Source organism: Calliphora vicina, chromosome 5, assembly GCF_958450345.1.
Source record: "Calliphora vicina chromosome 5, idCalVici1.1, whole genome shotgun sequence".
NCBI lineage: Eukaryota > Metazoa > Arthropoda > Insecta > Diptera > Calliphoridae > Calliphora > Calliphora vicina.
In genome coordinates this window covers 59,574,815-59,590,248 of record NC_088784.1, presented here as the reverse complement: position 1 = coordinate 59,590,248, position 15,434 = coordinate 59,574,815, and the positions used below count along the sequence as shown (strand labels likewise).

The 15,434-nt window shown below is 28.4% G+C and overlaps 1 protein-coding gene across 7 annotated transcripts in view; it reads left to right on the top strand.

The window, feature by feature from the left end:
- Khc-73 (Kinesin heavy chain 73) overlaps window positions 1-15,434 on the top strand; it is a 69,711-nt gene that overhangs the window by 33,555 nt on the left and 20,722 nt on the right. For all 7 annotated transcript variants that reach the window (XM_065510792.1, XM_065510786.1, XM_065510790.1 and 4 more), the window contains exons 3-5: window positions 14,444-14,531; window positions 14,596-14,762; window positions 14,879-15,395. In XM_065510792.1, coding sequence (XP_065366864.1) covers window positions 14,444-14,531; window positions 14,596-14,762; window positions 14,879-15,395 — 772 coding nt within the window. The remainder of the gene's footprint in view (window positions 1-14,443; window positions 14,532-14,595; window positions 14,763-14,878; window positions 15,396-15,434) is intronic.

The window sequence follows — 15,434 nt, the reverse complement described above, 5'->3', positions numbered from 1 at the left end:
TAATGCACATAAAATATGTATTTATGTATGTATGGAAATGTACAATATGCTTTTTTTATATGAAAAGAATAAACAACAAAATCATGTTTATTAGTCGACAAAGTGTCGTCTGAATATTAAAATATTTGAAAACATAAAAAGTCTTTCTATACAAGAACCATATTGATCGTAATGTATCTCATTAGTTTTGATAATTTATATGTGAAAATCTATCCAGCTATGTATGGAGTTAAGTACTTTGTGTATGACCATTTAATCATAAATACGTATAACTTGAACAAAACGTGATTAATTTTTATTATTAATTTCTAACGCCTAGAATACTATCTATGTATGAAAAACATGTTTAATTTACAAATTATTTATTCATTGCATAATAATAGTAAACCAGTTTTGAGTGATCTATACCAAAGTTCAGTAATAAATTAATAAAGTATATAGCTTAAAAAAATGTATGTCATCATTCTAATTTTATGCTCTAAATTTTAAAAGTCAAATCTAAGACTAATCGTGTCAATTCGGTCGGATCAATCGCAATGTGTTACACACTACAATTACGTGCAGTTTACTTGATTCCTAAATCAAGATATGAATTTTCAAATTTCGCATTGTTTCGGCAACACAGCTCGCTTTAAATATTTATTTAAATTTTGATTTAGCTAAGAATAGGCTACTTTCAGGAATATGTCGGTATTCGGCCAAAACTTTTATAAGGAAAAAAAATTATTCAGGAAATTTAAATTAGAAACGATTTTACAATACAATAACTGTGTTAGAAAACTAATAGATATTTAAAGATGGCCTTTACCATGTATAGAGGGTGCGCTACAGGTCAAGTATAATATGAAAAAAATAAGAAAAGTTTGGTCTTGTCTCGGATTAGGACGTGTTTTTTTTTTTGCAGAATCTATTAAATAAAGAAATTAGTTGACTCTCAGTTTGAAATAAAAATATATTTGATTTCATATTTATCTGAATATATCTGATAGTCTACTGTGTCATATTGTTTAATTTATTTTCGAGATTTTTAGATTTTATAAGACGATAACTGGAATAAATTGAGTGACAACTAGTTCGTTATATTTGACCAAAGCTTTCAGTGGGCTACAGTTAAAAAATAAATTCGAAAGTTGTATTGATTTCCGATTAATTAATAAAGGTCCCTACAAATTAAATTCGAAACAAATAATAAATATCGTTATACTTCAAACTAGAGCTAGAGGGGAAAAACTAATGACGCCACGTTTCTCAGCTCGATTATACAATTCACAAAATTTTCTAAATTCATTGTTTTTCTAAATGCATTGGTCACCGCCACTGAGCCATATTTTAAATTAAATGAAATGTTTACAACCACTATCCCTCTCCATAACACATTTTTCTGATACCATTACAATTACAATTTATTGTAATAGTAGCAGCTTTTTATATATAATATGGGAAGTTACCTAAGCTTTCTTAGAAATAATGTAGTAATATTTTACAAAAAGAAATTTTTCTACTATATTTTGGGATCCTAATCGGGAAAAATTTCCTGTGAAGTTCCCTGAATAATATTTTAGAAAATACCGGAACATTTTTATCGAGAAATTTCGGGAATACAGATTCGTTGTGATTCCATATACAGTACGAGACACAAATGTGTAAATAAATTTGGAAATATCTATAATTTGAATTTTTATGCTCAACATTTACCAATCTGACAATATTTTTTACACAATATGAAGATCATGATTAGTGAAGTATAGCAATACAAAAAAATTAATTTCAAGTAATGGCATTTAAATACCAGGATATCAAAAAGTTAAAAACTGAATTACACAATTTTGTCGCATTTTCTTTAAAGTTAAATAAACTTGTTATTATTATTTAGAAAAAGAACAATTTTAATCAATTTCATTAATGACAGTTAGTTAAAACATGTTACTAGTTAACAATTTACAATTCTTTAAGGAATATTGAATATGAAGAAGATTATCACCGAAGTTGCAAATTCTGTTACCGAGCAGCTGAAAAATGGTATCTCCCATCGAAAAATATCCACCAAATTCAATATTTCTTTTAATCTGTTGAGAACATAGCGAATATATGTGGTTTGGCTTTTCCAGCACCAATTTGTGGACGGAATTCAATTCTATTGTTAAAAGATGGTCTCACTGTATAACGTCTAGTTGCATCAGGAGAAGAAAATAGTCCCCGTGAGGTACAACCAAAACTATCTTCATGCTACCAAATTAAGATTTCAAAACGTGCATCTCTTAGAGAAATCAAAAGATGTGGTTTTTATGCAATAAAGATTGTTAAAAAACCTCGTTTAACTGAAAGACACAAGTCTCTTCGACTAACATTTGTAAATTTTTTTAAGAAATGGACCTTTGATGATTGGGAAAAAGTTATCTGTACAGATGAATCGAAAATTAACCATTTTAGAACTGATGGACCAAAATCTGACTACCAAAAACGAAATGCGCCATTAAAAGACCGTTATTTTATGACGACTATGAAATATGGTGGTGGAATATTGCAATTTTGTGGTTGTTTTTCTGCGAAAGGTGTAGGAAAACTCCATAAAATTGGTAGTAATATGAATGCAGAAATGTATATAGACATTATCAAGACAACAGATGTGGATAGTCTGAATGATTGGCGTGGACAAATTGATAACACTGTGATACTACAAGATAACGACAACAAACATAAGTCTAAAAAGACGCTTAATTTTTTAAAAACCGCCAAAATTACATTGCTAGATTGACTCCCACAATATCAGAATTTAAATCCGATTGAGAATTTGGTGCGAATTCTAAAACGTCGCGTTTATAATTATCAAAATGCATTTAGAAACATAACTCAGCTCTAGGAGCGCTCCCATGATATCTAGGGATCTATAATGCAAGAAGAGTGTCGCAAACTGGTGGAGAGTATGCCCTCCAGAATTCAGGCTGCCATTGACGCGAAAGCAGGTTATTCGAAGTACTAAAAAAGTTACTTTAGTAATCTGCGCCAAAAGTGTGTAAATGGGTTGCAGTTATTTTTTTTAGATTCTGGAGTATAATTAAGGAAATATTTTATTTATTTAGTCCTAAAATATCCTTAATAAATATTGTTTAAAAAAACACAAAACGTTTCTTTATAAACATTGCACTTTAAAAATGGTGTCACAAAGTGTAAATATATGACCATCATTTACACATTTTTGTCTTACACTGTATTTTTGATTCCTTGAAACTTAAAAACAGTTGACGAAGATGAATTACGATTTAAGTAACCGAATTTTTGTCACCCAAATTAGAGTGAATCATTTGATAATCAATAAATTGGACTGCAACAACCAAAACTATTATCTCTGTGTGACAAAAACAGAATAATTTATATTTAAAATGAAAAAAATTAACACACACACATAATAGATCGACTTAATACGATTGAAATTATAAGATCTTAAAGAAACTGAGATGCTTAACATAATACATATTAACTTATTATCTTATACATTACATAGTAATTATCGGCCTAATCGGAATATTCGGTATTCGGATAAAATTTTATTTTGTAAAGTAGTTGCTGAGTCACCTAAATATAAGCTGAAACATAGTTTAACAATTTATTTAAATTATTTTCAGATTAGGCTTTTAACAATTTATTAACACAATCAATATCACAGTAAAAGAAAAAGATTTTCTATATGTTTGTATTCTATCGATCAGAAAATATTTTATTTAAACTGGTTTTTGGAGTAATAAAAATCTTGGCAAACATTTAATTCTTTAGTATTACTAAATCTGACTCATGAATTAAGAAGTGTATTGCTTTAGTGAAACTGTTATTTCTTAGTGTTCTTCCCACAAATTAAAACACAATTAACTTGTATCAGAGAATTTGATTTTAAAAATTCAAACCAGACGAATATAAGTAGTACTTTTTTTGCATTAATTTTTTTTATTTTGTATTTTTTACAATTATTTGATAACTGGTTGTTATCAAACTTTATAAATATGAAATATTTATAAATTACGGTCATAAAAAAGAGCTTAATTAACAAAATGCCAAAAGTAATCGTTGCAAAAGTGTACACAACTTAAATCTTACTTACAAAGCTAATATTTCTCAAAAAGAAATTAAACAAAAATGTAACTTTGTTTTGTTGAAACCAAAAAGCCAGCTATAAAGACTATATATTATTTTTTATCATCATGAAAGTTTTAAATAAAGTAAAAGCCAGAAAATTTCAAGCGAAAATTAAATCGAGTTTAAAGAAAGATTTACCAATTTGAATAAAATTTAAAATGGTGGTCATAACAAGGAATATAAAAAAGTAATATTTTTTTACTATTCTCCAAATGATAGCGTATGACATTATCTAGGACAGGGTAATAAAATAATATTTTTATCGAAAAATATTTCTTTAAATATTTAAACTCATCTATAATTTTTTTTTATTTTATTAAGAGCCAGTTTTATACTTGTTAGTTAAACCTAGCTTAAATCTGAAACAATTTTTGTCGAACTTTAACTAATGGTTGTGGTTTTCAATTATGAACTGTCAATTTTATTAGCATTGCCATACTTTTTAGTCAAATCAGATATGCATGCATTCCTCAAAATTGTTCATATAAAAAATGGCAATACCTTAAATTTAATATAAGATTTGATTAAAAGGCTGTAATAGACGTGTTAGAAAATGTCATGGGATAGGGTTGTTTTTCTTCAAATGAAGTAGATCCAATACACCTTATAGAAATCACTATTGATAGACATGTGCACAGGATAAATAGGAGACAGTTATAAAACCATATTCTGAAGAAAATATACCTCTCATATGAACGTTTCCACATGATAATGACCGAAAGCACCCATCAAAATTGGTGACTGATTGGTTTCGTGATCACAACTTGAATCTTCTTGAATGGCCAAGTCAAATAAACAACCATTTTAATTTTTCTCCTTATTTGATTACACATTTCAAGATTATTTATAAAATAAACATGATTTAATAACAGTCATATAAAAAGGAAGGAATAAAATATTCAGGGTTCTCATGTAGCCTGTTTCGTTGGAATTCATAGAATACGCAAATACTTATAGTTTTTATACCCTTCACCTTCGTGAGAAGGGTATATATAAGTTTGTCATTCCGTTTGTAATTTCTACATTTTTCATTTCCGACCCTTTAAAGTATATATATTCTGGATCCTTATAGATAGCGGAGTCGATTAAGCCATGTCCGTCTGTCTGTCTGTCTGTCTGTCTGTCTGTCTGTCTGTCTGTCTGTCTGTCTGTCTGTCTGTCTGTCTGTCTGTCTGTCTGTCTGTCTGTCTGTCTGTCTGTCTGTCTGTCTGTCTGTCCGTCTGTCTGTTGAAATCAGTTTTCTGAAGACCCCAGATATCTTCGGGATCCAAATCTTCAATAATTCTGTCAGACATGCTTTCGAGAATTTTGCTATTTAAAATCAGCAAAATCGGTCCACAAATGGCTGAGATATGAGGAAAAAACCAAGACAACCTCGATTTTTGACCTATTTTTTTACCTATATCTGGATTACTAAGACATTAATATAGACAATATGGATATCTAATGATAGATATTTCAAAGACATTTGCAACGACGTATATAAGACCATAGAAAGTTGGACCTACAATGGGTCAAAATCGGGAAAAAAAATTTTGAACCAGATTTTTTTTTTTAAAAAAAAAAAATTTTAAATTTAAAAAAAAAAAATTTTTTTAAATTTAAAAAAAAAAATTTTTAAAATTTAAAAAAAAAATTTTAAAATTTAAAAAAAAAAAAATTTTAAATTTAAAAAAAAAAATTAAAATAACAAACAAAAAAAAATTTTTTTTTCCAAAAAATTCAAAAAACAACTGTAAAAAAAATTAAATTTTGTTTACCTAAAAATATTTAAAATTTTGAAGTATAATTTGGTGAAGGGTATTTAAGATTCGGCACAGCCGAATATAGCACTATTACTTGTTTCTAATCACTTCGTTTTAGTGAAATAACGGTATTCTTAAAGATGAAACTCATTACATAATGTATTTTAGAATTTAATTTTTCTATTTTTTTTTTGATAGATATGAGTTTTACAATTGATTTTTATGTGAACAATAAATAGGAGTATATGAAAAAACTAATGTTTTGAATAAATATTAAACCAGACTGTTAATAGCCGGTAAATAACTTAGTTCAAAAAGCATCCCAGTAGAAATTTTGAACATGCCCAGGAAAATAGATGCTGAACTTAAAAATAACGGCGGTTATACCGGTTATATGAATACATATAATGTATTTAGAATAGTTTATATTCGAAAGATTCATACTATTACATTTGTTTTATTAAATAAATTCATTTTTATCCTCTTATTCATAAACTGCACACATAATCTGAGCATGTCATATTTTTATTGGACACTGCTGTGAAAACTGCTTAGCTGCATTTACATTATTATAGTTATTTTAATTTAATTTTGTTTTTCTATATACATACATACTCAGTATATTCTCTATAATGTTGTGGTCTAATTTATCAAATAATCTAAATTATTATTGCTATAGATTTTTCAATTCAAATTGCAATATTGTTTATTTCTACCAAAACGACTTTGCAATGAGTTAACAAAATGATTAATGATTATTACAACATTCATTATCAAAAACAATTCCAAAGAAAAAAAACTATATTTATTTTGTAAATTGAACCTTGAATTCTCTAAAATAATTTATTATGCCAAACAGCAAACGATAATAGGGAAAACCAATACTATATTACATATTTATATAAAATAGTATTTTATTATTTTTTAATATAGGCCACTATCAAAGTTTTTACAAAAACATGCAAATAGAAAGACGAGCATGATTGGAGTACATTATAGAAGAATTATAAAAAAAAATATATGGGTGACAAACCAATATACTCGTACCATGTATAATATAAATTCCAAACGTATAGATTATTACTGGTGTCAAAATGATAATTTGATTCATTAATAACACCATAGAGAAAAATAAAATGTGGCAAGTGAACAAACAGAAAAAAGTTAAGGGAAAAAAAAACAACAACAGAACAAAAGATAAGGGAATAAATTAATAAACCACCACCACCACCGTATACAGTAAGTGACAGAATACTCTGCGCGTTTAATTGACAACAATGGAATATTATGTCTTTGACATTATAATTTTTTATGTTAACACATATAAAGAGTGGAACGTCCTAGTTCTACTATTTACAAGAAATAGGTTTTTAATTGCATTTTAAGTGATATAGATTATAAAATTACAACATTTATAACTCTTCAATAAGATACAAATAGTTAGTATTATTAAATCATATTAGAACTTGAGCTCACAAGATAGTGAGTGAAACAGTAGTAAGTGGAAAATGGTTTTAACTAGTGTTCGGTTTTAATCGAAACCGAAACCGCGGGTTTTAAAGGCCTAAAACCGAAACCGACAATTATACTTCGGTTTTTACTTCTAATAGAAAAATTTAGAAATGAAAAACAAGCTTTTTCATCCAAAGATTCATCCAAGTATTTCCTGACAATTAAAATTCATATGACTGTTTATTTATTTAATTAAAAAAAAAGAATGTAAAGTATTTTTAACAAAGCTGATTTATTTTCAAATATTCAATAAAAGTATATGGAGTACTGTCTGACCCGGTGCGCTTCGATACCCCAATTAGAAGAAAGAAATAGTACTATTAAGTCTCCCTTTGTGAATTAATAATAATTCAGGTTAACATGCTTCTAGTTTCAAGTTTATTGATTCATTGTAATGTGGATTTTTAGCTCATTCGAAACTATTATTAGAATAAAAAAGTACCATAGACCCACATTTTGCATTCCCATTCAGCATGCCTAATTTCATATTTCTGGGCCCATTATTATTGCAAATGCAAAAGAAATGTAACGCTAAAGTCACGTTTTGCGAATTCTAACTCGTTCAGACTCATGTGTGTCTACTTTTTACCTTTATTATTACTATTACAATAAATAAATAGTACTATTGCCAAATATTATGTACATAAGTAAAATAACTTAATATAATAAAAAGTACAATTAGAAAATAAAGTACCAATTTTCCATAATTGAACCCCCGTCAAGTTTGAAATCAAAGTAATTTCCTGATTATAGGTTCAATATTATAGAAAATTCAAAAAGTACCATTTGAAGAACGAAAAAGTACTCCTTAGTTTGGTTTAGTTCTGCTTTTCTTGATTATTTCTTTATTGAGAAGCATATTAGCAAACTTTAATATATATAAGCTAACTAATTTAATATATTAAAAAAGTACCATTAAAAGAAAATGTACCAATTTTCCTTCATCCTTTTGAATTTTAATTTTTTTTTTAACTTTTCCTGTATTTTCCTGTATATAACACTCGATATTTAATACATCACAAAACCTACCGAAACCGATCGGTTTTTAATTTTTTAAAACCGAAACCGCGGTTTTGAAATTCGTCGGTTTTTTGGAAACTCTAGTTTTAACGCACAAAACCTTTTAAGTACTGTTCCACTTAAAACCACACGATTAGTTAAAATTTGACAGAATTAAGTACTTATATCATTTCCAAATGTAGCAAGATCAATACCTAGGTTCCAAAGCTGAGTAAACCAACATTATTTCAATAATTCCATCCAAACAAAGCCTATAAGAATAAATAATACATAATTTAACTGATTTTTTTTTGGAAATGAAGCCTATGGACCAAATAGCGATTTACTGCTGAATAAAAAATACAATTAACATAGACGAAGTTCTATGAACCTTCAACCTCAACCAGGTTTTCTATCAACGGACAATTTCTCCCGATACAGTTTAATAACATTAGAATCAGTTTGTGGCAGACCTTTGATTGTTTGGCCAACTTTTTGTAGGACCAAGTTGGGTTTTGTTGAAAATATTTAATAATTTTAGTACGCACTTTTTTCTCGTCGCTCATTTTAAACAGATTAACAACAAATGAACATAATTGACATTAAACATAATAACTGACATCTTTTTCAAAGGTAACTTGATCGAAAAATAAAATCAAATAATACTTGGGTTAAAAGTTTTAAGGAAAAACGTGTGTTAAGGATTTTTTGATCTCCGTCCTTAAGAGCAACATTTTCTTAATTAAAATGTTAATTTTCATTTCCAACAAAATCTTTTTTTAAATATTCCACAAATAATTACTTATTCATTGCGAATTCCACTCAGCTAAGGGTTTTTTTACAATTCTCTTGAACCATTATTATTTTACATGCGTCACAATAAACTCCTCATGAGTCCTAGGGCAAATTATAGTGTTATATAGACAACAACAAAATTAGTAGTTCATAACAGTTATTTGTATGTAATCATACGTTTTTATTCATACATACGAACATTCGTTCGTACTTTTATGGCCTAACAAAAATGTTTGCAATATTAAATTGAAAATGGCTAAAGAACACGCCAAGGCGGCATAATATTAAATTGACTTGAAACTGTTTGACGGTGTTGTGGCACAAACACAAAATAGTAGTAGTTGTTGGTGTGGACATCAATAGGTCAAATTAGAATAAAAATGAAACCACTCAAAGTAAGTTATAATCTAATAATAAACAAAACATAAAGAGAGAAACAAGCCAGCCAGCCAGAACTAACAATGTTTAGTCTAAATAATAAGAATTAGAAAGTATGTTACAAACGCTCAAACAAATAACAAACAAATAATAGTGTTTTTAAAAGTTTTGTTATTTTTATTAAAAAATGTTTAATGGAAATATTTTGTAGGATTCTATAAGTCGATAGATAGTTCAATTGTTCGAACAAACGAATTTTTAGTTCGGAAGTAATTTGATCAATTTATTACGTTAGCCCAAAAAATCCGAAAAATCGAGTAGTTTAAAAAGTAGAAGACACGAATAAATTCCATTTTTTTATTTTAGTTGTAAAATTTTTATATAAAATAAATCTAGCAACCATATACATATTTTAATACCCTTCACCATGAGTAGCAAAGGGCCATTCCAATTGTAATTTCCAAATTTTTATTTTGCAATCCCATCAAATATATATTTACATTTTGGATCGTTATATATAGCCGAGTCGATATAGCTATGTCCGTTTATATGTGAAAATCAACTTTCAGAAGGCTCCAAATAACATACAAACATGATTGATACATCAATATATCGGGTATATTGCCGGCTCGGTTGGTATTTAAAATATAAGAAAATCGTCCCACAAATGGCAGCAGCACCTAAATTGTTCTACCCTTCACCTTCATGAGAAGCGTATACATATATAAGTTTGTCATTCCGTTTGTAATTTCCACAATATAATTGTCCGACCCTATAAAGTATATATATTCTGGATCCTTATAGATAGCGGAGTCGATTAAGCCATGTCTGTCTGTTCGTCTGTCTGGACCCCAGATATCTTCGGGATACAAATCTTCAATAATTCTGTCAGACATGCTTTCGAGATGTTTCCTATTTAAAATCAGCAAAATCGGTCCACAAATGGCTGAGATATGAGGAAAAAACCAGGACAACCTCGATTTTTGACCTATGTATATCTGGATTACTAAGTCATTAATATAGACAATATGGATATCTAATGATAGGTATTTCAAACACCTTTGCAACGACGTATATAAGACCATAGTAAGTTGAATCTACAATGGGTCAAAATCGGAAAAAAATATTTTTAACACCAAAAAAATTTTAAAAACAAAAAAGAAATTTTGGAATTTAAAAAATAAATTAAAATTTAAAAAAAAAATATGAATTCGAAAAAATATTTTTTCAAAAAAAATTAAAAAAACAACTTTGAAAAATAAAAAAATTTTGTTTACCTAGAAATATTTAAAATTTGTATTTTGAAGTATAATTTGGTGAAGGGTATATAAGATTCGGCACAGCCGATTATAGCTCTCTTACTTGTTTTCTCCATAAATGGTTTTTAATATTTTTTTCTTAACAAAAAAAATATAAATCTCTTACATTAAAATATGATGAAACGACGAATAACTCGAATAGTTAAAAAAGTCGAATATTCAAAAATTGTGAAGTTTGAAAAGTCGACTTTTTAAAAATCAAAAAAAGTCGAAAGGCGAATCTTGTCTCAACTATATTTTGACATCACGAAATATCAAACATTTTCAGCCATATCTCTTGTTGATATACCCTGTATAATAAATATTTACCAACAATTGTATTTTGTTTGTTATTATATATTTAATATTGTTCATTATTTCATTCTCTTTGGCTGCTTTGAATTTATATTTACTTTTTTTAAGCGATGAGGTCAAAGCTTCTTTTGTAATAAATAGATGAAAATAGAAAATTAAATCATATATACTCGTCCACCATAAGTATTGTTATAACAATCTCTATCTCTTGTCAACCAACCTATGCATCCATCCATCAGTCTATTATTTTATTTGGTATATTCTCCAAAATAGAAACAAAAACCAAAAATTAAAATCTATATGGTAATAAAATATTTTAACAAGAAAAACCTGAAGTTGTAGGTTTTGTATGGAAACTAAAAGACGAATGGAGGAATTAATAAAAAAGAATCATTTGTTTGCCACTAAAAACAGGTTCATTTCATGTTTCATGTTCGTTAAGCACCACCACACCAGCTCACCACCGTTCATTTCATTTGGTCGAATGAGTGTTGTGTCGTCATCAAAGGCCAAGTTTTTTGTTTTAAACCAAAATAATAAATTAAGAAATCAACAACAAAATATGTAGTATGTACTAGTATAAATAACATTTGACTTTGATTTAAATAAAGTTTTTTGTTTTCAGCTTCTGAAGGGTTTGTTGGGGTACTTAACTTTATTTTTACTTTTACCATTTACCAAGAAATGAAATTTCAAATGACTAAAACCTAAGTTAACACTTTTTTCTTTTTCAACTTATAAATACATACGCATGTACATATAAACAAAGTTCATGTCAACAATTTTTTTATTTACAGTATTACAAAATTAAAAAAAAATGTTCCACTAAAAAATGGTTGGCTTTTCTTTAATTGTAAAGAAAATTTGACAATTTCTTAATGATTTTCAATTGAAATTTAAATTAATTTAGTTAACCATGCGAATGATCTCATGCATGTTTTTAGTGCCTTGCGAAAATTTTCACTTGAGCTACTTTTTTTACATAAATTTGGTTTGAGAAATAATGTTCATTTTATGCTTCATGTCCAAGTTAATTATTTTTTGTGAACATGACAGCTGTCAGTTTAGACTTAGCATGGGTACAATTTCCTCATATCTGGGGACTATTTTAAAAACCTTCTATTGTACGTTTCATCTACAATATATCAGGTTTGTCACAGAATTCCATTTCGGTCGGGAGTGTAATTAATTCCGCATTTTGCTTCTTCAGAAAAAGTAAAACGAAAATTTCTTTCGGAATGAAACCACTTTCAGTTTTCAAACGCTTTTAAATCTTGTAAATTCTTTCATTTGTACTTTTTATCTAATGCTACTTACTAATGCTTGAGAGATATAAAAGTGACAATTTTAATTTAATTCGGTATCTATTTTTTTTTAAGATAGAGTAATTATAAAAACATCAATAAAATTGCAAAAAGTGGTTTTTCTTTGAAATTTATATGGGCTTTTTCAAGGAACGTGGCGGAAAGAAACCGATTTCTTGGAAATATTTTCTCACCATCAATGATATCATGCAAACATAACACAGTGATAAGTCTTCGTACATCGAAACAATATTCTTACTTTTACTTTACGAGTCACCTCTTCTGAGAGGAATAGAATCTGGTCATAACAATATCTTATAAAAATTAGTTTCCAGCACATGGATTCTTGGAAATCAAGTTATCTCGGAATACATAATTCGAGAGAACAACTAATAAAATCTTTGTTGGGTACCAGCACTGTTGGTAACGGGATTGAGGATGAGCTTGGAAGAAAATGGTGAACCCTCCACTAAGCTATTACCATAGAATGGTTTTGGAAAAAATTTGCTTAGGAGTAAACAATCCACATGAGCAGAGTGGTATGCTGTAATCTGGACGGGAGTATACTTATTGACCGTTTCTCTAAATGCGAACGAACATTTTCTTTCGTAATTTATATTGAAAACAACAAAAATGTATAAAATGTATTTGTTGTTTTCAATATAATATACGAAAGAGTTCGTTCGCATTTAGAGAAACAGGAAATTATTGTCTTTCATTAGGTTAGAACTAAATTGTTTATCCTTCTTAAGTTTTGTGCATAAAAGTGTTTAAGATTATGATTACTCATCCTCCGAATATGTTTTCGGATAAGAAAGTTTTCGCAAGCATTCTCGAAAAAATTGCCGAAACAAAAATATTTGGAAAGAAAATAATGTAAAATGTAATTTTCTGAGACCACTAACTAAACCACTAAAAATTTATAATTTTCATTCCTTAGAACAAAACAAGCTTCAGTTTAGAAAAATATAACTTTTGATGATAAAAGTATGCATACTTTCTCGATTAGTTTCGGATAAAGCTAAATGTGTTTTTAGTCGAATATATTCGGTTCTATAAGTCAATATCTCACTTAACTATACCATAATTTCGCCCGCTATCTTTGAAACAGAGATGTACTTGCCAAATATTAAAAGACTTGAAATATTAAACAATTTAGAATTATAATAATCAAAATATCTTAGAAAATAGTTTAAAGATATTGCATGAAATTTGATGTTCATTTAAAAAATAAAAAAAAACTTTTTCCTATAAGTGATTTATCACAAATCAATTAATGTGTTATACATAAATATTTTTGCTTATGTATATTTTTTATTCAATAAGGATTTGAAAAAATACATATATTGTATAAATGTATAATATATAAAAACATTTCGGGATATCTCTAATTTAGCCATTCATATACAATTTCAGTTAAGAAAAACAAATCTGACAATATTACCACATACATACATATACGACCTGTTTTATTTTTTTATTTTTATTCGTGAATAAAGTGCAAACATTCGGGATGTACATAGCGTATACAAGTCTGATGCTCAGCCCTAGATTGCTGTCACACATAAAACATTTCTCCAAAAATTGGCAAACATAATATTGCTTAAGTACAATTTGTTTTTGCGATAACAATGACAGGTTCAATGAACGTTAAATTATGAAAATTCAAATAAAAATATAAAATAAAAACGGTCATTGAGCATTAAAAGAATGTATAATGGAAAAAGAAACAGACAAATAAAAGGATATTTGTATATACATAAATATTTCGCCCCTTGCCATTTAATAAATACTACACAAATGATTTTGCTGTTAGACCAACATACAATCCATTAAGATTAACATTTAATATTAGAATATGTATGTATATAGTTTTATATTTAATTTTATACTTTTATTTTCAAAGACATTTAAATAACACTTTCATCGACATTTAACTTTAATCCCTTCTAATCTTTTTATCTTGCAGAAATCGAATTAGGCACAAAATGTATTGTCGAAATGGAAAAACAGCAGACAATTCTGCACAACCCCCCAGCAATAGACAAAATAGAAAGGTTTGTTACCCAAAGAAATGTCTTTTAATCTTAAAGATGCTCATCTTATTTGTTCACTTTACAGCCGGAAACCCCCCAAGACATTTGCATTTGATCATTGTTTCTTTTCATTAAATCCAAATGATGAGAACTTTGCTTCACAAGAGACTGTTTTCGATTGTGTCGGTCGTGATATATTGGATAATGCGTTTCAAGGTTATAATGCTTGCATATTTGCCTATGGACAAACCGGTATGATGTGCAGTATGCCCCTAGTGCATACACACAAAATAATTATATTTTATTGTGCAACTTAAATCTAAATGTTTTTTGTTTTTTTTTGTTTTCGATGTTATTGTTTGTTATAGGTTCGGGTAAATCATATACCATGATGGGCTCTCAGGAATATAAGGGTATCATTCCGCGTTTGTGTGATAACTTATTTTCGGCCATTTCAAATAAATCCACTCAAGAGCTTATGTACAAAGTGGAAGTCTCATATATGGAAATATACAATGAAAAAGTCCATGATCTCTTAGATCCTAAGCCAAATAAACAATCGCTAAAGGTGCGTGAACACAATGTATTGGGTCCCTATGTGGACGGTTTGTCTCAGCTGGCAGTGGCATCATATCAAGATATTGATAATCTTATGACTGAGGGAAATAAGTCACGTACTGTTGCTGCTACAAACATGAATGCCGAATCATCTAGATCTCATGCTGTATTCTCAGTAGTATTAACCCAGATTTTAACTGATCAGGCCTCTGGAGTGACGGGCGAAAAGGTGTCACGCATGTCTTTAGTGGATTTAGCTGGTTCTGAAAGAGCTGTTAAAACCGGTGCTGTAGGTGATCGTTTGAAAGAAGGTTCAAATATTAACAAGTAAGATATTAGAGTTAGGCGAACAAGACTGTGTATTGA